The sequence below is a fragment of the Vombatus ursinus genome, unplaced genomic scaffold (assembly GCF_900497805.2).
Source record: "Vombatus ursinus unplaced genomic scaffold, bare-nosed wombat genome assembly UNPS02014821.1, whole genome shotgun sequence".
In the NCBI taxonomy this organism is placed as follows: Eukaryota; Metazoa; Chordata; class Mammalia; order Diprotodontia; family Vombatidae; genus Vombatus; species Vombatus ursinus.
In genome coordinates, this window is record NW_020954599.1 from 29,480,321 (window position 1) to 29,503,638 (window position 23,318).

Here is a 23,318-nt window from a genome sequence, read left to right on the forward strand (position 1 = left end):
TTATTTCAACTTAAAAGTCATACCTTAAGTTTACTTTTTTGTCCCTTTTATTGCTAGTATTCTTTATTATTATGCCTTTATTTTCTCTCCTGAGGAGAAGCATGATGCATCAGTTAGCTATCCGTAAACACGTAATTTGGAATGCTTATAATTAGAATAACAAATGGTGTTTAATTTGGTTTTTAATTGCTGACGTCTTCGCCCTTTCAAATTTTACTTCATTAATAGTCTGTCACTAATACTGTCCTCATTAGATATTTTCTCACAGAACTAGTCATAAACATACAAATCTGGGCTTCTACAGTGGAACTCATGATTCTGTGATATGCAAACGTGTGGTTGTTAGATAAATTAGACAGACATTTTGCTGGTGGAATTTTGGAAATCCATAAGAGGCTCTTGCTTTGAATCTTTTAAGATTAAAAACTGCAGTAACTGGCACAGTTTATGAACCTGGGACTTGTCAGGCTGGTGCAGCTGTTCACTCAGGCACTGACAAAATTGTTCGCCAAAGGAAGGCCATTTATTCAGGTAGTATGCATGCAGAAGCAAAGGGGAGGAGGGGGTCATGAATAGACATAATGTTATAGATGACTGTGGCAGAATCTCTTCTCAGATTTCAGGTGAATCTCTTGAGCATGTATTGTTTGTTTTTCAGGCGAATTGAAAACATTTGCCCCCCTGGATCGCGAGCAGCAAGCACTTTATAACCTTTTAGTCAAGGCGACAGATGGAGGAGGGCGATTCTGCCAGATGAGTGTTGTCTTCATGTTGGAAGATGTCAATGATAATGCCCCAGAATTCTCAGCTGATCCTTATGCCATTACAGTGTTTGAGAACACTGAACCCAAGACGCCATTGACGAGAGTACAGGCCACTGATGCAGATGCAGGTATATAAATAAAAATAGATTATAGAGGCAGCTGGTGGTGCAATGGATAGAGCACCGGGCTTGAAGTCAGGAACTGAGTTCAGATCCATCCTCAGACACTAGCTCTGTGACCTTGGGCAAATCTCTTAACGTCTGTTTGCTTCAGTTTTCTCAGCTGTTAAATGGGGATAATGATAGCACCTGCCTTGCAGGGTTTTTGTGAGGATCAAAAGATCACCTGGCACAGCGCCTGGCACATAGTAGATGCTGTATAAATAAATGTTTATTCCCTTCTCTCCCCTGTTGGATCATAACTGGAAGAGACGTTGGAGTTCATTGGTTCCAGCTCATTCATTTCTCAGGTGAAGAAACTAAAGTCTGGAAATCTGAATCCTGTCTTCAGTCACTTACTAGCTAGCTATCACCGTGGACAAGTCAAGTCAACATGCATTTATTAAGCACCTCCTATGGGCCAGGCATTGTTCTAGGTCCTTGTTTTACAAAGACAAAAATAATAAAGTGCAGTGCTCTGGTGACTTAGGTTTGCATCCTGGCTTGTCACTTGCTAGTTATATATCTGTTAGCAAATCATTTAATTCCTCTGAGTTTTGTCATCTGTAAAATGGATATAATAATTCTTTTGCTCTCTACCGCACAGAGCTATTGTGAGGAAAAGTGTTTGTGAACCTTAAAACACTCTAAAAAATATGAATTCTCATCATCCTGCTTGGCATCTTGTACCTGAGTTCTAAATGACACGTCAAGTGCTTTGAGAACCTTAAAGCGCTGTATAAATGAGAGTTGTTATTAGAGTTTCTTTTATGGGAGAATGACAGGAACAAATTATTTCTTTCAGTATTTAACAACACCAGACTTTGAGAAGTGTCAAATTTCACGAAGCAGGTTGTAATATCTTTTAAGAACAGTGCTTGGCAGTTTAATTTCAAAGCATTTTGACATGAAGTTAAAGTTATATGTTTCTTGAATTCAGCACTATAGCGTCTGAGAATAGCAAAGAGGACAATTACTCATCAGTGAAATTAGTTAATATACTGAATTATTAAGGACGACCCTGTAGTATGTCTTAGAATTTGATGTCCCACTGTACTTCAGATTTCCAAAGAGCCACTTGTTTTCTCGTGTAATTCTTAGACAGACCAGGAAAAGTTGGTTAATTTTGACCAGAAAGGCAAAAAGCTTTTTTTTTTTTTTTTGGTGTGTTGTGGTAGTTACAAGTGTAATAAGCCTAGCTGGTTGGTTGTCCTTCTTTTCTCAGAGGGGACCGATGTGACATAACTATGTTAGAGTCAAGGTACAGTGTGTCTAGCTGTGGCTGATTGGACCAGTATGAGCTCAGAATGCTCTATCACAGGTCGGGCCCAGATAATCCATGTGAACATTTGGGGTGGATTCTCTAAATTCTCTAAATTTAGAGAAAATAAGCCTGAGATTAACTTTAACATAAATATTTTCTCTGTTTACTTAAAAAAAAAAAAACCTGCTTTTGCATGATCTTTTTTAGAAAATTTATTTATTTATTGTTAGTTTTCAACATTCACTTCCATAAAACTTTGAGTTCCAAATTTTCTCCCCATCTCTCCACTCCCCTCACTCCAGGACAGTATGCAGTTAGATACAGGCTTTACATATACATTCATATTGAACCTATTTTCACATTAGTCATGTTGTAAAGAAGAATTAGAACCAATTTCACAATCTTTCAAGTCCCCCACTTCCCTTAGACTTCTGAGGAAGAGCTTCTTTTAATAAAGCATCTTAAAATGTGGAGACATTCTTAATGTGCTTTTATTTTTATACAGACACACAAATATGTATATATATATATAATTATTATTTTTTATTTTTGACTAGGATTAAATCACAAGATTTCCTACTCATTGGTGAACTCTGCAGATGGGCAATTCTCCATTGATGAATCATCTGGAATTATTCGATTGGAGAAGCCTTTGGACCGAGAGTTACAGGCCGTGTACAATCTGATTTTGAAAGCTGTAGATCAGGGTGTGCCACGGAGGCTGACTGCTACCGGCACTGTTGTTGTATCTGTTTTGGATATAAATGATAACCCACCTGTGTTTGAATATCGCGAGTATGGAGCCACAGTGCCCGAGGACATCCTCGTTGGAACGGAGGTTCTGCAGGTGTATGCAGCCAGCCGGGATATTGAGGCCAATGCAGAGATCACTTATGCAATCATCAGTGGCAATGAGCATGGGAAATTCAGTATTGATTCCACAACAGGTAACTTAGCACGTCACCAAGAGAAACCTACTATTAGTCCACCAAATAGTTGGCTTCTTATGGGTTGGCCTCTTAAATTACATGATACATCATTTATGTATTATATAATTATGTATTTTATATGTAATATTTATACAAATTATACATTTATATATGAATACACGTGTATGTGTGTGTGTGAGAGAGAATTCTAAAGAGATAAGGCACTAAGCTTCTTGATTTTTTTTTTTTACCTAAGTAGTAGCTGAAAACGATTCAGGAAGATTCTTTAAAAGTCTTAAATTATGTGGATAAAAAGAAAATAAATGTCTGATATATTTGATTGAACTTAAAAAAAAGTCAACCCTAAGAGAATATTAATTGTCATTGAAGTTAGAACATTATGCAGTTGGAATTTTTGCAAAGTTGCTTTCAATCAGGGCTGGAGAAATAGAAATTAATTGAAAACAGTTTCCCTTCTTAGCTACCTGTTTTTTCTCCATAGTGAACTCATCTGATAGGTAAATCAACCCTACTGGTGAGTCATCAGTTTCATCCTCCATAATCTAAGTTTCTATAGCAGGCAAGTGACTGTTCTTCCGAGTGATAGAGTCCTTTATCATTTCAAGCCAATCTCTAGCATTTGAAATATTCTGAATCATATTTTCTGGTGGGCTGCCAATAAGGTCAGAGGGCATAACTTCAGTACACATTAATATCTTCAGTTAACCTACTCTGTAAAAGTATCTGTGGTCCTCAGAAGGCTGTAAAATGTGGCCTAGTAAAAAAGTGAATTTCACTACTCTAGCTATAAGGTCATTTATTTTGAAGTTTAAGAGAATCAATCAGTCAATATGCACTAGTTCATTACCTTACTATATGCCTGGCACTGTGCTAGGCAGAGCCAAAAATGCAGGATAGCTTATACTTTCTGGAAAAACAGCGCATACTGTGAAGTAAATGCAAATGTGTACAGAATAAGTACAAACCAATTTCTTGGGGGACAAGGAAAGATTTCACGTGGGTGGTAGTCCTTGGCTGAGCTTCAAGTACAGTAGAAGCCTTGTTTCATATTGATCAAAGGATTTAAAGCCAAGAGGGATTTTGGAGATCATCAAATCCATCCCTCTTATTTTACAAATGAGGAAACTGAGTCCTAGAGAAAGTGAGAGTGGGTGTGGTTTCATTCTTTGTATTTGTATCCCCAGCACTTAGTCTGATAGCCTAGCATATAGTAGGACCTTAATAAAAATTTGTTGATTACTTGTTAATGGAGCTGTGGCTTAACCTGGATCCTTTGACTCCAAATCCAAGTCTCCTTCCTCTACACTCCAATGACTCCCCTGTCTCTCAGTACATCCTATCCTTCCCCTCAAGAAAGTACCCTTTTCTTTCACTTCATTATTTTGGGTAAGGGAACCGAAAGCCTTCTTGGGCTCAAAACCTCTACATCATCTTTGACTCTTCCTTTTTCATCAGTCCTTTTATCCAGTCAGTTTTCAGCTCTTATCAGTTTTCTTAGAATCATAGATTTGGGGGTGGAAGGGTCTTTAGAGGTCATCAGAGCCAACCCTCCCTCCTTTCCTCCTTTCCTCCCTTCCTCCCTTCCTTCCTTCCTTCCTTCCTTCCATCCCTCTTTCCTTCCATCCCTCCCTCCTTCCTTCCTTCCTGCCCTTCTCTATCACTGATTATTAGATAAAGTGTCATTCAAGGTCCTGTGCTGGGCCCTGACTTCAGCCTGCCTTTTCGTTTTTATCTTACACTGTTTTCCTTCAAAAAACCTTCATCCCAGCCCAAGTGGATTACTCACCATCCTCTATTCTCCTCTTACCCAAGTCTCATCTCCAGACTTTTGCTTACAGCCATCCCCCATGCTTCAAAAGAATGATGGATAAATGAAAAGTGTTTTAGGTGTTTACTTTGTATCAAGCACTGTGATAAGTTCTGGAGACAATTCCTGCTCTCAAGTTGCTCACTCTCTTATTGGGGGAGACAGCACATAAATAATTCAGCTGCAGGTTTAGGTAGGAAGACCCTAGAGTTCTAAGGGTTCACAGTAGGGTAGATGACAAGCCCCAGGGGTCTTCAGGGCAGGTCATATGGCAATGATCAAGGCTTTGAGAGACGTAGAGGGAGGGCAGATGATAAGGCCTGGGGAATGTCGTCTTTCCGAGGAACAATATTTGGGCCTGTGTGAACTGCCATGTCTGCTGCTCAGGAGATAGTGGGCCTGAGTGTCCAAGAGGAAGGAGGGATTCTGGGTTCCTTTCTGCTGATGTGAGGATGGAGAAAGGAAATAGGGAGGGAAAGTCAGTGATATGCCAGGAGGAAACAAGATGAAAAGGAGCATTGAAAATAAGATTGAGACAGAAGGGCACACTGTAACACTTAAGCCCTGACTGGAGTGTGGGTGGGCTGGGAAGAGGCGGGGGACAGAACCCTCCTTCCTCTCTTTTTTATCTGTGTAGATACTTTATCCTCTCCTGTTATTTTGTAAACCTCTTCTTCCTTGAAGGCAGAGTCTATGGCAGTCTGACAGCGAGTGTTTCTTAAGTCTTTACATATGTGCCAAGCACTGTGCTAAGAAACAGGGACTGTTTTTATCATTTTATCCTCAATTCTTTGGCATAATTCTTGCAGATACTTGGTTCTTAAACACATTTTTTTAGGCCCTAGCCTCTCCAGGTTGATTACATGCTATAACCAAGCTAGCTTTCTTGATTTATTGTTGAATTGAATAGAGTTTTAAAGTCAGAGATGTAGGAGAGCCCCCAAAATAGTTTATATGTAATGAAGTAAGAATTACAATGAAAACAGTGGAGAAAAGTAGGCAGGTGAGAGACAAAGAAGGTCTCTAGAGGAATGTTCATATTTTCAGAGTATTGTATTTGGACATGAAAAATTTTATGTACATTGTAAAGAGACTTGTTTGTATAAAGATGTAACTGAATATTTTTAGCTTGTTTAAAAAGTCACAAATTGAGAGGAAATCATCTTAGTAAAATGGTGTTGTGCCTTTAACAACTAAAAAGTATTTATATTTGATTTCCTTTATAGGAGCCGTATTTATTATTGACAACTTGGATTATGAGAGTTCTCATGAATATTACCTGACAGTTGAAGCCACTGACGGAGGCACACCTTCTCTGAGCGATGTCGCAACAGTGAATGTGAATGTCACAGATATCAACGATAACACGCCAGTGTTCAGCCAGGACACCTATACCGCAGTGATCAGTGAAGACGCCGTTCTTGAGCAGTCTGTTGTTACTGTACGTATTACATTTTTATCCCCCTCCTTCCTCCATGATTTTGTTTGTTTTGTCTTTGCAAGAGACTCCACTTAAGATTATCTCGCTTACAGACATGAAAATATTAGCAGTATATTAACTGGTATTTGACTATAATTATATAGTTGTCCCTTCCACATTGAGGGGGTTAGGGGCGTGGCACCTACATAATCTGGAAAATCCACATAAAATTTTTTGGCCCTCCCTTCAATACTAGAAAAGAAGTCTGGTTTTTTTTTTCTATTTCTTTATCAGGTGTTTATAGTTCCTTATTGTAAAATTTGGGTTAAGTATTTGGTCAAGGCCTCTGTTTCGTCTGGCAGCCTTCACATGTTGTCTGCAGCTTCCGCCAAACTCCCCCAAAATTCCCGTTTAATTTTTATACTGACCTGTGATATATCAAAACCACAATGGGGAAAGTCTCAATGTGGAAGGGATAAGTGTATATACTAGTGGGGCATTGTGTGGTGAGGTAGATAAGGAACAGGTCTTGGAGACAGGAAGATCTGGGTTTGAGTCTTGCCTCAGACACAGATTAGACACATCTCCCACTCAGTGCTCGAGGTATGTCTCTGATCTCTGAGACTCTTAAGTTGGAGAGAAGGCGGCGACCACCATTGGTAGAGAGTTTTCTGACCTGAGAGTTCCTTCTAAAAAGAAAATCATGAGTTCAGAACCTTTTGTCATCCCTTGTGTGCTTGTGTGTGTGTATAGATAAACTATGTGTGTGTACATACATATGCATGCATACATACATGAATATATACACATACACACAGAGATACACATACACACATAGATACACACACATATATTTGACTCACAAGTGGAATACTGACTGTAATCTTAAGAGGTAGGTTTTGGGGAGTTTTTTTGGCTTTGAGAACACTGTTGCAGACAACTGCCTTTTCTTAGGATGAGTATGTTTGCTCATGGTAAGTCTATCTCAAGAGCAATTCTAAACAAGGTTATGTTGTTCTCTAGGTTATGGCAGATGATGCTGATGGACCTTCAAACAGTCACATTCACTATTCAATCATAGATGGTAACCAGGGGAACCCATTTACTATTGATCCTGTAAAAGGAGAAATAAAAGTGACTCAACCTCTAGACCGGGAAATGGTAAGAGAAGCCATTGTTGTTGTTTATTGCTTGTTTGTTGTTGTGTAAATTTTGTGGTTGGGTTAAAGGTCAAGCAACAAATAACACATGTTGGGTACCAACAAGGAACTGTGCTTGGAATTGTGAAAAGCTTCAAGACTTGTCTGCCCCCAGGGATCTTATAGTCTAGTTGGGGAGAGAATTCATCAGCTCACCAGAAGAAAAATAGCAGTCCAAAGAGTTCAGTGAGAGGAGATGCACACAAGAAATAGTACAAAGTAGTCCATGGTTTCTTGTCAAATGACTTGTGTAGGTAAGAAGTACTCCATGTTGAGAGGAAGGAGAGATCATTTTTGGATGGAGTGGTGTAGGGAAACTTCTTAGAGGAGAAGGTATTTGAGTTAGGACTTCAAGGATGATTTGGATTTAGAAAATGGAAGAGAAAATGGAACAGAATATTGTAGTGGTACAGAATTTTATCAGGTTCCATTTGTAGTATCAGTGAACTGATGGTTCCCAGAATCTGTACCTACTTTAGGCCCCTCAGAAGAAAGATGACAAACTCCAAGTGGAGAGTGAGACATAAATTTTCAGACATAGCCAAGTGTTCTTCTTTTTTTTTTTTTTTCCTCTTGCTTTAACTGTACCAGAGAGGGTTCTATTTCTGGAGGGAAGGAAAAGAAAATCACTGCCAAGTGACATTGATGATTGAAAATATGGAAAAAATGTTGTTAAATTATGTTCATAAGATGAGGTAAAGATCTATGTATATGCCAATGGAATGGTAGCCTGGAGTGAGATTGTACCATCACTGGGCTGCAGACTAGCCCTCTTAAGTCCCCCATCATTTATTTAAAGGAGAGGTAGATTATCAAAGAGGAGTCAAGTGACACATCTTTCTTTCCCTTTGGACACTAGGGAAAAGAAGTCTTAACTCTTGACTCTTTTCCCAGGTAGTCTCAGAAGCAAGACCACAAGATAGTGAGATAGACAAAGCCTAAAACTTATGAGGTAAATCAGAAGGAGAAATTCTGGCTGAAGTTTAGCCAGAAAGAGTGTGAAAAAATATTCATTCCTGTTCAACTGGTGATTTGCTAGGACCAGTTGACTGAAAATAGATGTGAGCCTCAGGAGAAGGATGGGCATCCATTTAACTTCAAGATTCATTGTCTGTTAAGTTACTCAGTTTTGTCTGGTTTAATTCACTGTATATCAAGTATTGTTTTCTACTCCGAAAAATTCTAATGGAAAGTATTTTGGCCACATTGGGAATTAATGTAGGCTTTGTGGGTTTACCTAAGAACTCCACTAATGTGTATAATATCTCTGTGGGAAAATGGGTACCATATTCCAAATAAATAACTGACAGATGAACTTTTGAAACAGCAGTTTTCTAGCCCGGAGACTGATGATATTATCAATATATGGGAAAAGATCATATTCTTGCTAGTCTGCTTTTCCATCGTTTACATGGACTTGGGAGTTAAGGTTATAGATTCTTCTGGCTTAAAAAAATTTGTTTGTCTTTGTTTTTCCAAAGATTTCAGGTTACACACTCAGAGTTCAAGCAGCTGATAATGGCAGCCCACCCAGAGTCAACACAACCACTGTGAACATTGATGTATCTGATGTTAATGACAATCCTCCGGTTTTCTCAAAGGGCAACTATAGCATAATCATCCAGGTAATCTTACCAAGTGTCATGACACAGAATCTGAATGAAAGGAAAAAAGAGTTCCCTCTATCATATTCTTAAGAAATCGTTATCCAGACTTTGCGTTAAGACCTCCAATGAGGGCGAATCCATTATATGCACAGGTACAGACAGACACACACACATACATACACGTGTAAATAAGCATGTATATATGTGTATGAACACATGTATGTGTGTTTAATCTACAGTAAACCTACATGTACCAGTAGCATTACAGATCCTAGCCCAGCATTCCACCTCCTATCTCAGTGCCTTTGAACTTGCTTTATGCTTGGAATGCACTTCGTCTCTTCCTTTAAAACACAGCTTATGCACCATTTTCTGCATGAAACCTTTTTCTGATACCCTTCTTACTGTTAGTGCCATCCCTCCCAGACCACCTCACATTTACCTATTTTGTATCTTTGTATTTATTCATTTTGTATTGATGCTGTAGACGTCTTTATGTGACTTGTTGTCTCCTCCGATGAAATATAAATTCCTTGTGAGTAGGAATTGTTTCATTCTTTGTGCTTATATACCCAGGCCCTAGCTCAGTGCCAGGCACATGGTAGGTGATTCGTAAGCACCTATTGATTGGTAGATTGATATCTGTGGGAGACTGTCATTAAAGTTCTAGCTGGGCGTACATAACCATACCCAAATGGCCACAGAATTACAGATTTTGTCAGAAGTCTCTCAGTGACTGATGTTGGCTTCGTGGCCTGGGGTAGGAGCTAGGAAATGATGGGCTATGGGGCTAGGGAAAGACTCCTATTAGGGATACTCCTGAGTTTAAGCAGGTTCCTTTGATACCTCCCTGTCCCCACCCCATAGCCTTGCAGGGAATTGGCCTTCCCATTTGCTTCTGACCTAGCATGAATTCTTAACAGCTACTATGTTATCTTCTTGTCCTTGAAGCAAGCACAGAAGCATTCATTTGTAATGTTATTGAGTACTTTGAAGGAGAATTGCACAATCCAATCCCACAAATAATTATTGTATACCTGCTATGTGTAAGCATTATTTCAAATTACGCTGTTTTCCTTGGCAGTAAATTCTTTCATTTGGGAACTGTTTTTTAAAGTTACTATTCTAAATAATAATAAGAAAAAATGGATGATCTTCATGGACCAGACATTTCAAATAGCAACATGATTCTCCAGTTGCATTGGATTTTCACTTTGAATCATTCTGTCAAGCATTTATTAAGTGCTGACCGCTCAGTCAAACTGAGATATGTTAAAGACCTTAGCTTGAAAAGGCCAAGGTCCTCCACTGCATTCCTGGGCCGTCTCCAGTTGTCCCAATCCATATCTAGCCTCTGGATGCAGATGGCTTTGGAGGAGAAAGTGAGGTTGGTGACTTTGCACAGCCCTCCCTCACTTAAAAACAATTGACTTGCGTGTCAAGACATCACCTTTCTGATGTCATGGTCTTCTTCGAGAGCAACGGACAAACGGCAAGTACTGGCCACTGTGCTAAGTGTTAAGGATACAAGGAAAGGCAAAAACAATCCTTGCTTCAGTGCTACTGGCACATGTAGGTTTATTGTGGATTAAACACATATACATATGTTCATACAAATATATACATGCTGATTCACACATTTATGTGTGTGTGTCTGTCTTCACCTGTGTATATAATATAAATACTAGGCACAAATAGGACGTATGCAGAGTAGAGGATACCAGCAATGGGTTGGGAAGTGGGGAACAGCTTTGTGTAGAAGATGGCAATAAACTGTATTTGAAGGAAGCTGGGAAGTTTAAGAGGTAGAGGCAGGACAAAGCATGACCCATGCCCTGCGTTAACATTTAATTTATTTGTAAGTAGTCACATGTATTTGATTTTTGATAAATTTGTGTAGGAAAACAAGCCTGTGGGTGTCGGCGTCTTGCAGCTGGTGGTGACAGACAAGGATTCTTCCCATAATGGCCCACCTTTTTTCTTTTCTATCGTGAGTGGAAATGAGGAGAAAGCATTTGAGGTTAACCAAGAAGGAGTCCTTATAACTTCAGCAGCCATAAAAAGAAAAGTAAAGGATCATTACTCCCTTCATGTCAAGGTACTGCCTTTAACTGATTTCACAGTTGGTTTATGATTGCCAATGTGTTGTTCCTTTAAGATGTTGTCTGTATGCCTTCCTGTTATCCCCACTTAACCACCCTCCCCCATCACTCCTCCCATCCTTAGTTCATAGTCTCCTTGCACTTGAGCATGAACCATGAACATTTTCTTACCTTTACCAAGATGGTGACTGGAGTTCGTAGGTCACTTGTCTCCATATTTTCTCCTGTTTATTTTCACTTGATACCTTCTTTTACAGAGAATTACCTTTTTCAAGTAATGTTTTTCTGTCCTGATTTCCACAATAGTGAAATTGTTGCAGTCCATTTCCATCTGAAGAGAACTGCCTTTAAGAATGCTTTAGAATAAGTGGTGTAAAAGGATGTTGATTTTCTTAGGATGAAATGAAGTATGGGAAAGCTTGTTTATGATGTTGCTTTAGAATAAGAAAAGCTAACGTTTATATAGTACTTTAAGGTCTACACATTTTACAGTGTTTTGCATATATTACCTCCTTTGGTCTTCACAAGAATTCTGTAAGGTAGATGATATTCTTACACCCATTTTACAGATGAAGAAACTGAGGCTGAGAGCTTTTGACTTCTTCAGAGTCGCGCAGCTGATAAATGTCTGAGGCATGATTTGAAACTAGGTCTTTCTGACTTTCAAGTCCAGTACTCTATCCACTGTACTGTCTAGCTGTTTAGTATACATTGGGTTATAGCAGAGATTCTTAATGTGGGGTCCGTGAGCTTGTTTTTTTTTTCAACATTTTGATACTTATATTTCAATAAAATTGGTTTCTTTTCTAATCTTATTTTACTTTATGCATTTAAAACCATTATTTTGAGAATAGGTTCATAGGTTTCACAAGATAGTCCAGCTGATAGGAGCTGGGAATCTCTTGGTTATGGAAGTTCCTGTTAAAAGGCTTGGCAGCAATCAAAACAGTGACTTTTCCTTTTTCTTATAGGTGGCAGACAATGGAAAACCTCAGTTATCTTCTTTGGCGTATATTGACATTAGGGTTATTGAGGAAAGCATCTATCCCCCTGCCATTTTGCCACTAGAGATTTTCATTACCACCTTTGGGGAAGAATATTCAGGTGGTGTCATTGGAAAGATCCATGCAACAGACCAAGATGTCTACGACACCTTAACATACAGTCTTGATCCCAAAATGGACAACCTCTTCTCCGTCTCCAGCACAGGTGGTAAACTGATAGCTCACAAAAAGTTAGACATGGGACAGTACCTCCTTAACGTCTCGGTGAGTGATGGAAAATTCACTACCATGGCTGACATCATGGTGCATATCAGGCAGGTTACGCAAGAATTGCTCAACCACACCATCACTATCCGCTTTGCCAACCTCACCCCTGAAGAGTTCGTTGGAGACTATTGGCGTAACTTCCAGAGAGCTTTGCGGAATATCCTGGGCGTGAGGAGGAATGACATACAGGTGGTGAGTTTACAGCCCTCGGAGCCTCAGTCAAACCTGGACGTTTTACTGCTTGTTGAGAAATCTGGTAGTGCCCACGTCTCAATGAAAGTTCTCCTGCACAAGATAAACTCATCTGTGGCTGACATCGAAGAAATCATTGGTGTGAGGATCTTGGAAGTGTTCCACAAGCAATGTGCAGGTCTGGACTGTCTGTCGAAATTCTGTGATGAAAAGGTGACTCTGGATGATAGTGTCATGTCAACTCATAGCACTGCCAGGCTGAGCTTCGTCAGTCCCCGTCACCACCGAGCAGCTGTGTGTCTTTGTAGAGGTAAGAGAGTCTCACAAAATCAGTATCACTATTGCGTGTGTGTATCTGTGTGGAAGGTGGGAGAAGGGGACATCAGACTTGCCACTTCCATTGGAAATTACTATAACTAAAAGAATCCATTCTTCCCTACCCCCAGAAGGAAAATGCCCACTGGTTGATCATGGATGTGAAAGCAATCCGTGCCCTGAAGGTACAGAATGTATTGCTGATCCAGAAGAGGAAAAGTATACGTGTGTGTGCCCAGGTGGCAAATTTGGCCAATGCCCAGGTGAGGTTTCACTTACTGTATTTCAAAGCCCAAACTGCCCCTTAAATTTGTTTTTTCTTTTGATTCTCATCTTTGTTTCTTTGTGATTCACAGTTGGTTCATCGGTAACATTTACTGGAAACAGTTTTGTCAAATACCGTCTGATGGAAAATGAAAACAAATTAGAAATGAAACTCACCATGAGGCTCAGAACTTACTCCACTCATGCAGTTGTTATGTATGCAAGGGGAACAGACTACAGTATTTTAGAGGTACACACATAACTTTTCCCTAGTGTCTTTGTGTAACACTTAAGAGTCTAAACTTGTGTGGCCATTTTCTTCTCTTAACAACAGCAACAACAGTAATAGTGATAGTAATAGATTGTCTTTACCCCTTATTTGAAGTTTGCAAATTACTTTCTTTTTGCTAGCCTTCTAAGGTAGATAATGCAAGAATGGCTATTTGCATTTTATGGAGGAAGAAGCTAAACCCTGGAGAAGTTAGTTGACTCGCCCAGTCACACTGATGAGTAACTGTCAGAGCTAGAACTCAGGCCTTCTGACTCCATCGTCAATACTTTTTCAACCATTACACCATATACTTCTCCTGAATAAAGTTCGTAATTATCATTATTTGAGAAATGTGAAATCCCACATTTAAGTAATATAGTAGTACAGACACAAATAGTAAAATGAGTTTTCATTTTTTGCAGTTGTAGATGTTGCAATATAACTTACTAAGAATTGGTGTTGGCATTTTAAAGCATAACTATACTGTTTGTAACTGCGTAAGTATACAGAGAAGGAGATGGCAAACCGCTCCAGTATCTCTGCCAAGAAAACCCATATGTAGTATGGTTCATGGAAGCACAAAGAGTTGAGCACTACTGAACAACAAAAACAAAATAAGTATACATCAGCATTGCTGAATAACTATAGACTCCTGTTAATATTAAATCTTGAGCTGGGCACTGTGGCATGCATCTGTAGTAGCCTGTGCTACTGGGTATCATGAAGAGGATGGATTGAGTTCAGGGCTTCTGAGCTGCAGTAGGGCTAACGCTGATTGGGGGTTTTCAGTGAGTCTGGCACCAGTATGGTAACATCTCTTAGGGGTAAATGGCCACCAGGTTGCCTAAGGAGGGAAGAACCAACCCAGGTTGGAAAAATGGAACATATTTCTCTGTAGTCAGTATTGGGTTTGGGGCTATGAGTAATCCTTCCAGCCCACTTCCAGTCGAGGCGAAATTAGGATGCCAAACTTCAGGGGCCAGAAAATTAAGGGGCAGCTAGGTGGTTCAGTGGATAGAGTGTCAGCCATGGAGTTAGGAGGACCTGAGTTCAAACGTGACCTCAGACACTTATTAGCTGTGTGACCCTGGGGAAGTCACTTAACCCTGTTTGCCTCAGTTTTGTCAGGTGTAAAATGAGCTGGAGAAAGAAATGGCAAATCACTCCAGTATCTTTGCCAAGAAAACCCCAAAATGGGATCAGAAAGAGTCTAGAAAACAATTGAACAGTAACAGGAATTAAATCTTGAGAAGAACTGAGAGCGTATCCTTCACATCTGGACTTAAAGCTGAGGGTTTCAACCCATCACTTAAAGATCTACAATAATGTCTCCTCTCTTTAAAATGACAGTGACTGATGCATTAATATCAGACTAACATTGATGTTAGCTGAAGTGTGTACTTTAACTGTAATGGTATACAAGTATTGATTACTCTTAAACACTGCCTGGATGAGTAATTTGTATCTGGTATTTAGATTACTAAAAAAGCTGTTCTGGATTTTTTGTGTGATCAAATCCCTTCATTCATTCTGTTCAGCAAACATTTATTAAATGCCTGCTATATGCTAGACACAGAGAAGTATGTGCTTTATCTGTGGCACTTAATTAAAAAATCTTTTTCCCCCCAGTCTCTCACCCTTATGTAAATATCTGAATATTTCCTGTAGAGCCTTGAGAGGGGGAAAGGGAAGGAAGTAGCTGAAAATTCCAAAAGAGTAACATGAATGCTAATAGTAGTCTTTCATTGCAGATTCACAATGGGAGACTTCAGTACAAATTTGACTGTGGAAGCGGGCCTGGAATTGTCTCCGTTCAGAGCATTCAAATAAACGATGGGCAGTGGCATTCTGTGTCCCTTGAAGTGAACGGGAACTATGCCCGGCTTGTTCTAGATAGGGTACATACAGCATCAGGAACAGCTCCAGGTACCCTGAAGACGCTGAACCTGGATAACCACGTGTTTTTTGGAGGCCACATTCGTCAGCAGGACACAAGGCCTGGTAGAAACTCTCAAGTCAACAATGGTTTCAGAGGCTGTATGGACTCAATTTATTTGAATGGTCAAGAACTTCCTTTAACCAGCAAACCAAGAAGTTATGCCCACATCGAGGAATATGTCGATGTGTCCCCTGGATGTTTGTTGATGGCCGTAGAAGACTGCTCTAGTAGTCCCTGTCAGAATGGAGGCATTTGTAACCCATCACCTAGTGGAGGTAGGTTTTGTTATATTTTTTTTTGTTTTCGTTAAAATTCTACCCATGGCACACAAACACACCATTTAGGACACGTCCCCATGTCAGTTTTTGATATGCTTGCTATATTTAGCCAAATCACAATGGAGTCAGATATTGCCCTTCAGTATAGTACAAGAATTCAGCCAGTGCATACATAGAATGATGGAGCGATTGCCACTGAGATTTTATGGATCTCAGAATTCTTCCTGGCAACTGGGTTTAAAAAACAGATGCTGGTGTGATTTGTGAGCATCTGTTGCTAAGTCTCAGTCACATGCTGGGGGAAGGCAGAAGGGACACACTTCAACACGTGCCTTCCAGTGTGGAAGACACCAAAGGCATAATTGACCTTGAAATTCCCCCAAGGCTCTGTGCCAAGGGAAAAGTTGGAACTGAGCCCACAGACTGATACTCCACTCCAGCTTTTCCTTGGAATGTTGGCGTATCAGCCAATGGAATCATGAACAAGGACTGCTGGAGCTCGCATTACAACATGTGAACATCTGAATTTGCAACAGTTGCTGAATCTCTCTTGTCACTGCTATTGTGCCTATGGGCTGGTTACTAGAAATGGGGAATGGGAGGAATGGGTCATTTGGCTTCCTAGGCAGCATTTAGCTGGCCAAGAGCCAGAACCTCAAAATAGACTTTAAAAGGACAGTGATAAAGTACACCTTATGCTCCCTTTCGCCCTGCATGAAAAAACTGAGATTCCTCATTGTAATAGTAAGAAAGTCAGGTTAATGAATTCAGATTTCATGACATAGATTATTACACAGCCACATTGAGGATAAAATGTAGTTAATTATTATAAAATTATATTTAATAGAGAAAATGTTTTTTTTCTCAGTTGAGAAATGTTTTAACAAACAACCAATATGGTTCCATCATTGCTTCCTCAGATAGTTTTGTGAAAAACATTCTATTTAGTTCAGTTCAGTAAGCACTTTAAGAAGGGGGCTCAGAAGTCATCTAATACTAGATCCTTTACAACATCCCTAAGAGGTTGTCATCCACCCTCTTAAAGAAATTCAGTGTTAATAAACTCACAACCATTCAGTGACTAGAGTGCCGGGCCTGGAATCAGAAAGACCTGAGATCAAATGTAGCCTCAGACATTTACTAGCTTTCTGACCCTGGACAAGTAACTTAACTCCTGGTTGCCTTAGTTTTCTTAACTGTAAAATGAGGATAGTAACAGCACCTACCTCACATGGTTGTTACAAGGATCAAATGAGGTAATGTTTGTAAAGTGTTTAGTACAGTGTCTTGCATGTAGTAGACACTCTATAAAAGCTTATTCTCCCCATGGAAGCCCATTCCACTTTTGTATAGCTGTAACTATAATGAAGTTTTTCCTTATAGTCCAACAGAAAATCTGCCATTCTGCACCTTCAGTCATTGCTCCAAAGTATTCCTCCTGGGCCCAAGGTGAATCCATCTTCCATATGACAGCTTTTCCCATGCTTGAAAACAGATAGCATGTCACTTTTCTTTATAACCAATCCCAATTCATTCCATTGATCCTCATATGGTGTGATCTTCAGTATCCTCACCGTCGTCTGGATGTGCTCCATTTTGTCGATGCTTTTCCTACTGTGGGGCAACAGGCATTGAACATAACAATCTAGATTTGACCTAACCAAGGCATACAGTACTACCAGCTTTCTTCCCTTCTTTTGGAACCCATGCTTTTATAAACAATGCTGCCTAGGATTCCAGTTAAGTTTTTTGCCTGGGTCACAAAGTTCATTTTTATTGAACTTTCAATCCACTAAAATTATTAGATCTTTATTTTAACATGACCTGTTGATCCAAGTATGGTCCCAACATCCAGTAATTTATGCAGGTGTTGTTGCTGTTGTTGGTAGGTCTAATACTTTACATTTTTTCTTATTAAATTCTAACTCATTCGATTCTGTTTATATTATAACTTGTTAAGATCCCTTAGCTTCCAACTCTACTGTCCAACATGTTTCCTCTCCCTGATAGCAAATTTCATTAGTATGCCGTTTATGCCTTTATCAAAGTCATTCATAAAAATGTCAAACACCATAGAGGTAAAACCATGGATAGAGACCTATCTCATCATCAGTCTATTGACACCAATATATTAATGACTATTTGGGTCCCATCATTTAACCAGTTTTGAATCTACTAATTTGTTGACATCAGTCTATTAACGACTACTCTTTGGGTCCCATCATTTAACCAGGTTTGAATCCACTGTATTATTTCCCAACTCACATCTGTCCATCTTGTCCACAAGGATTGCATAAAAGAATTTGTGAAATGCTGTTCTGAAATGTAGGTTTACAGTATCAGCAAACATTCTAATGATCAAACAATCTGGCAATAGTAACCCTTTCAAAAAGGAAACGAAGTTAGTCTGGCCTGACTTGTTCTAGATGATCACTGTGATTACTGTTTATTTTTCTAAATGTTCACAAACCATCCCTCTGAAGACATCCATCTCTAATCTTGTGGTCCTTCTTCCATTCTTCATGATGATTCAAGGAGCATGGAACATAATTCAATAGTTCTTTTAGTGCCCTCAGATATACTTTATCTATTTCTATTTACTTGAATTTATTGAAGGCATCAAATTAATAATAGTAATAATAGTAATAATAACAAGAGCTAGCATCAACATAGTTTAAGATTTGCAATGTGCTTTATCTCATTTTCTCCTCATGATAACCCTGGGAAGTGGGTGCAATTATTATCTCTATTTTAAAGGTGAAGAAACTGAGGCAGATAGGTTAACTGTCTTACCCCATAGTCACACAGCTATTAAGTATCTGAGGTCAAATTTGAGTTCGGGTCTTTCTGAGTCCAGGTCCAGCATATTGCTCTCATTGCCGCATAGATACTTTCAGGTCTTTTCTTTCCAACCCTTGAACTTAAATGAGGGAAGATGTATTTGGTGGCAGGAGCATTTTCCCTTGGACTGAATGTCAGCCTTGTTAGGATACTTTTTCCTGAATTGGTGTTTGTGTTGAAGGATCTTTATTAGCGTGGTGCCAGTAGGAATAGAAAAGAAAGATGGATTCAAAGACTTTGAAGATCCACAGTCTAAAAACCACGCTAAAACTTAGAATGTAGATTTTGATATTTGTCTAGCATGTAAGCTTAAAGAGTACCTGCTACACTTTGCCATAGTGACTTGGAGATGGGATATTATAGGGAAAAAAGTGAACGTAATGGATTTAGAATGACATGCCATTTCCTTTTTTTTTTTTAAGGTCATTTTAGATTTGTCTCAGAATTCTAGATAAAAATTTAGCCCAAATAACGAAATAGTTCTAACTTAAACCTTCAATTCTTGTCTGCCCTGGTTATTCTAAATAAGTATGGAATGGTGTGTCATAGTTGGTAGAGTTGCTGCGTTTGGAGTTAGGAAGACGTGGGTTCAAATTCTGCTTTTAACACTGTGGTTGTGTGACCTTGGATGGCAACTTCCTTGCTCAGATCTAGTTAAGGCACCAGCGGGTCATGTCTGTAGAAGGAGTTCCTACACTGAGGTCTCCACAGTAGTGAAATAACAGGTCCTTTGTGTATTCACAAATTCTAGAGTAGGTAGGTTTGATTTAAGGAATCAAAGGATCTCAAAGTAATTAAAGTCATTAAGGAATCAACGGAGTTGCAGAGACCGCTTAGTCCAGTCTATAATGGATCAGGAATTCTCCCTCTAACAAGTGGTCATCCAACTTCTACTTGAAGAACTCCATTAGGGAATTCCTTACCACCCAAGGCGGCCCATTGCACTTTGATGCAGCTCTGATGGGTAAGAATCATAAATGAATGAGAACGCAGAAGGGCAGAAGAAGGCTTTATTAAGTAATGAAATACAGACCTCAGCCTTCCTTTAAAATTGGTTGCACTTGAAAGCAAAAGTTAACAAATTTTGAATTATATCATAGCATCATTTTCCCTTTTTTTATAGGTTATTATTGCAAATGCAGTACCTTGTACATGGGTACACATTGTGACATCAGTGTGAATCCATGCGCCTCCAATCCTTGCCTCTACGGTGGGACTTGTATTAGAGACAATGGTGACTTTGTCTGCCAGTGCAGAGGCCTATACACTGGACAGAGGTATGTTGGCTGCTCTTTCCCTGGTAGTTTTAAACTCTAGTGCTCACTACTTCTTTTGTCGTCAGCTGTTGAACTGTACATTTGTTTCTCAGGTTTTCTGTTTGTTTCTATTTTCATTTCATCATTATGAGTAGTTTTTGTTACTTTTTTGTTTTTGACTTGAAACAGAAATATTATTATTGATGTAGTTTTATGATTTCTTAGGTGTCAGCTGAGTCCATATTGTAAAGATGAACCATGCAAAAATGGTGGGACCTGTTTTGACAGCTTGGATGGTGCTATCTGTCAATGTGAAGCTGGTTTTCATGGAGAAAGGTGAATCAAATTAGTCACATTTTACATTTGTAGTATTCTCCAGATTAACAAATATGGTAAAACCTAACTAATTTCGATCATATAATTAAAGTGTGTGATAATGTAGTCAATAATTCTATTAAAATTTACTTTTGTACTAAGAAACATGACTAGTTTGGATAAGATTAAAGTAAGTAAATCAAGAAACTTGTCAAGGACAGACCATCTTCAGTATGTATAACTGATGTGCAATTGACAGTCAATACAGTAGTTTTTCATTGAATGAGTCATTCAAGTGGATCTAAGACCCTCTTTCCTCTTCGTTTCCTCTTTGTTGATCTTCCATTTACTGTATATAATAAAATTCTAGGAATAGGGACTAGACCTATGATTTCATTGATAGAAGGAGCTCCCAGTAAGGACCTCTACTACAACTTATCTTAGAAACATAACCATGAAGACATGATCACCATAAGGGCTCCCCTTTGTCTGTAAAGGGAAGCGTGATCTCGTAAAGTGAATCCACTCTGCCCCATACGTGCCCCTATTTGTGGATGGCATTGTACTGATTGTATCAATTCAATAATTCAGTAAACATTTATTAAGTGCTGGCTATATGCTAGACCTTATGAATACGTAGAAATAAAAATGATCCCTACTCTCATGGAACTTATATTCTGTTGGAGGGATGTAACATATACACATATATAGTTATTTCAAGAGAGAAAAATGCTACAATATGGAAGAATCAAGAAAGGGCCCATCTTGGGGGTCGGGAAAAAACGTTACTTAAGAGCCTTGAGAAGTTAAGTGACTTGGCAAGGGTCTCACATATCCTGTATGTGTCAGAGGGAGGACCTAAGCCCGAATCTTCTTGGTACTAATGCCAGCTCTTTGTCTGCTACACCATGCTGTCTCTAATAAGACTGCTTCTTCAAAAATATTCCAAAAAAAATTTTAAAAATATTCCAGAATTTAGACTTTTCACTGATTGAACCACCATTGACTGGTTCAGATGTTATTGCCAGAGTCACATATGCACCACAGTAATAGTCATGCAGCAGTATCAGTATCCCTTGGTTGGGACATGGTACCTGATTCTATAGCTTCTTAATCCTTGTAATACATATAATCAGCAAAAGTTCTTTATGCAGTCATTTAGCAAACTATTAAGCACTTCTTAGTTGTATAGAGCATTGGCCTTAGAATAAGGAAAGAGATCTGAGTATATGACATTAACTAGATGTGAGGCCCCTTGGGAAAAGTTATGGGAGTTTTCTGTGCCGTAGTTTCCTCATCTGTAAAATGAGGAGGGTAATACTAATACATCTGCTAGGGTGGCTGTGAGGAAGATAGCTTATAAACTTAGAAGTACTATATCATGAGTTATGATAATTTTTAAAATTACTTTCCTGTGCTAGGTACTGTAGGAGACAGAAAAGATAGCAGTTCTTCTTTGAGGGTATTTTACAAGCTCATCTAGTTGAGAAGACAAGATACACTCATATGAAAAATTATGTAGTATTAGAAGAGATGTTTCATGACAGGAGATAAATAAATCCCAAATAGGTACATGGGTGTTGAAAGAGAAAGGGTGGGAAATTTAAAGAATAGGGAGAGATCACCCAGAGAAGGCTTCATGGTGTAGGTGGAAGCTTATGTGGGCCTGAAGGATAGCTAACATTTGTTTAGACGTGAAGAAGAAGGCATGAGAACAGTTAATGGAGCTGGGAGGAAGCATGAGAGTAAATCAAACAGTCTGGCAGGAGAGGGAGTTTCATGTAGTAGAAACCAAGGCTGTCCCAGATTGAAAAGGACCTTGAATGCCACAGTAAAGAAAGTTTGGGCTTTATTCTCCTGTAAGTAATTAGAAATCATTGAAAGTTTTGGAACAGGGCTTTAATATTCTTAGACTCAAAACTTTATGTTAAGTGGCTTCTTTGACCACTTGAACAAAAGATAAAAGTCACTTCTTCTAAGAAAAAGAGTTGTTCCCCACAGTGTTTTTGCTTACCATATTTAGCAAAAAGTGAGAAAGGACTGAATTTTGGGTTGATTGAAGTGCATTCCTGAAGCTTTAGAGCAAGAAAACATAATTGAGAGTGTTGAAATGATTTTATCCTGTTACCTTGGTTTTTTTTTTCTTCCAAATATAACTTACTCTTTTGCCAAAGCACTTGAAGAGCCATTTTAATCCAAATATTGGAAATGTTCCAGGTATAAACATCAGGATGTGCAGTCTGAATCTGTGAACACTTGGTTGGCAAACCAAGAAAGTTCATTTGAGCCTTTGAGTTTCAGATGATTCACTGAGTCTCTTGAATCTGAGAAATGTGATCGGTATACAAACAATTTTTAAATATTCTATAGGATTTAGAGCCAGACAGGACCATAAAAGATGATCCAGTCCAAGAACCTAGGTTCTTGGACACCAAATTCAGTGTTCTGTCATTTCACCATTAAATCTCTATTGCAAACTATTTTCAACACTGATGATTCAAAACAAAACAAAACAAAACAGTATTAAGTAAAACAAAATAAATTGAACTGTGAACGCTTCCTAACCTTGGAGTTGTCTTAACAAAAAGTTATCTACTCAATCAAAAGAACCCATTCTGCCTTGAGACAGAGGTCTTTTCCTACATCTTCCTTTTCTAGATTAATCCTCATTTCAACTGACAGGGGGTGGGTTCATTCAGTATTTTATATAGTTGGTCATATCATAGAGAGAATGTCATAGTGGATTGAGAGCCAGCTTCAAAGCTTATAAAACATGGGTTCAAGATTCACCTCTGACACATAAAAGCTGTGTAAGTCTAAGTCACTTAACTTTTCATTGCCCCACAAAACTCTGACAATAAATTCAAGAACAGTTGTTAATTTGTCTTGATATATAAAGGGCTTCCTCATCAGTGTTCTAAATACTGATGCAATTACAGGTTCAAACAAGCAAAAACAAAAACAACAAAACTTTCTTAACTAAATATAGGACTCAAAAACTAAATCTCCCTCTTTGTTGTAACCAGTAAGTAAATTTGAGTTTTCACGTTTTAATGTCTAAGTGAATTAAGGACGGATTACAAACTCAGCCTTCTCCTCATGTAC

At 38.8% G+C, this 23,318-nt stretch overlaps 1 protein-coding gene across 3 annotated transcripts in view; it reads left to right on the forward strand.

Annotated features, from left to right (window-relative positions):
* Nucleotides 1–23,318, forward strand: part of FAT1 (FAT atypical cadherin 1) — a 171,848-nt gene that overhangs the window by 134,569 nt on the left and 13,961 nt on the right. For all 3 annotated transcript variants that reach the window (XM_027837365.1, XM_027837367.1, XM_027837366.1), the window contains exons 13-24: nt 659–892; nt 2,744–3,133; nt 6,170–6,384; nt 7,387–7,524; nt 9,044–9,187; nt 11,070–11,267; nt 12,243–13,044; nt 13,181–13,312; nt 13,406–13,563; nt 15,336–15,798; nt 19,766–19,919; nt 20,124–20,234. In XM_027837365.1, coding sequence (XP_027693166.1) covers nt 659–892; nt 2,744–3,133; nt 6,170–6,384; nt 7,387–7,524; nt 9,044–9,187; nt 11,070–11,267; nt 12,243–13,044; nt 13,181–13,312; nt 13,406–13,563; nt 15,336–15,798; nt 19,766–19,919; nt 20,124–20,234 — 3,139 coding nt within the window. The remainder of the gene's footprint in view (nt 1–658; nt 893–2,743; nt 3,134–6,169; nt 6,385–7,386; nt 7,525–9,043; nt 9,188–11,069; nt 11,268–12,242; nt 13,045–13,180; nt 13,313–13,405; nt 13,564–15,335; nt 15,799–19,765; nt 19,920–20,123; nt 20,235–23,318) is intronic.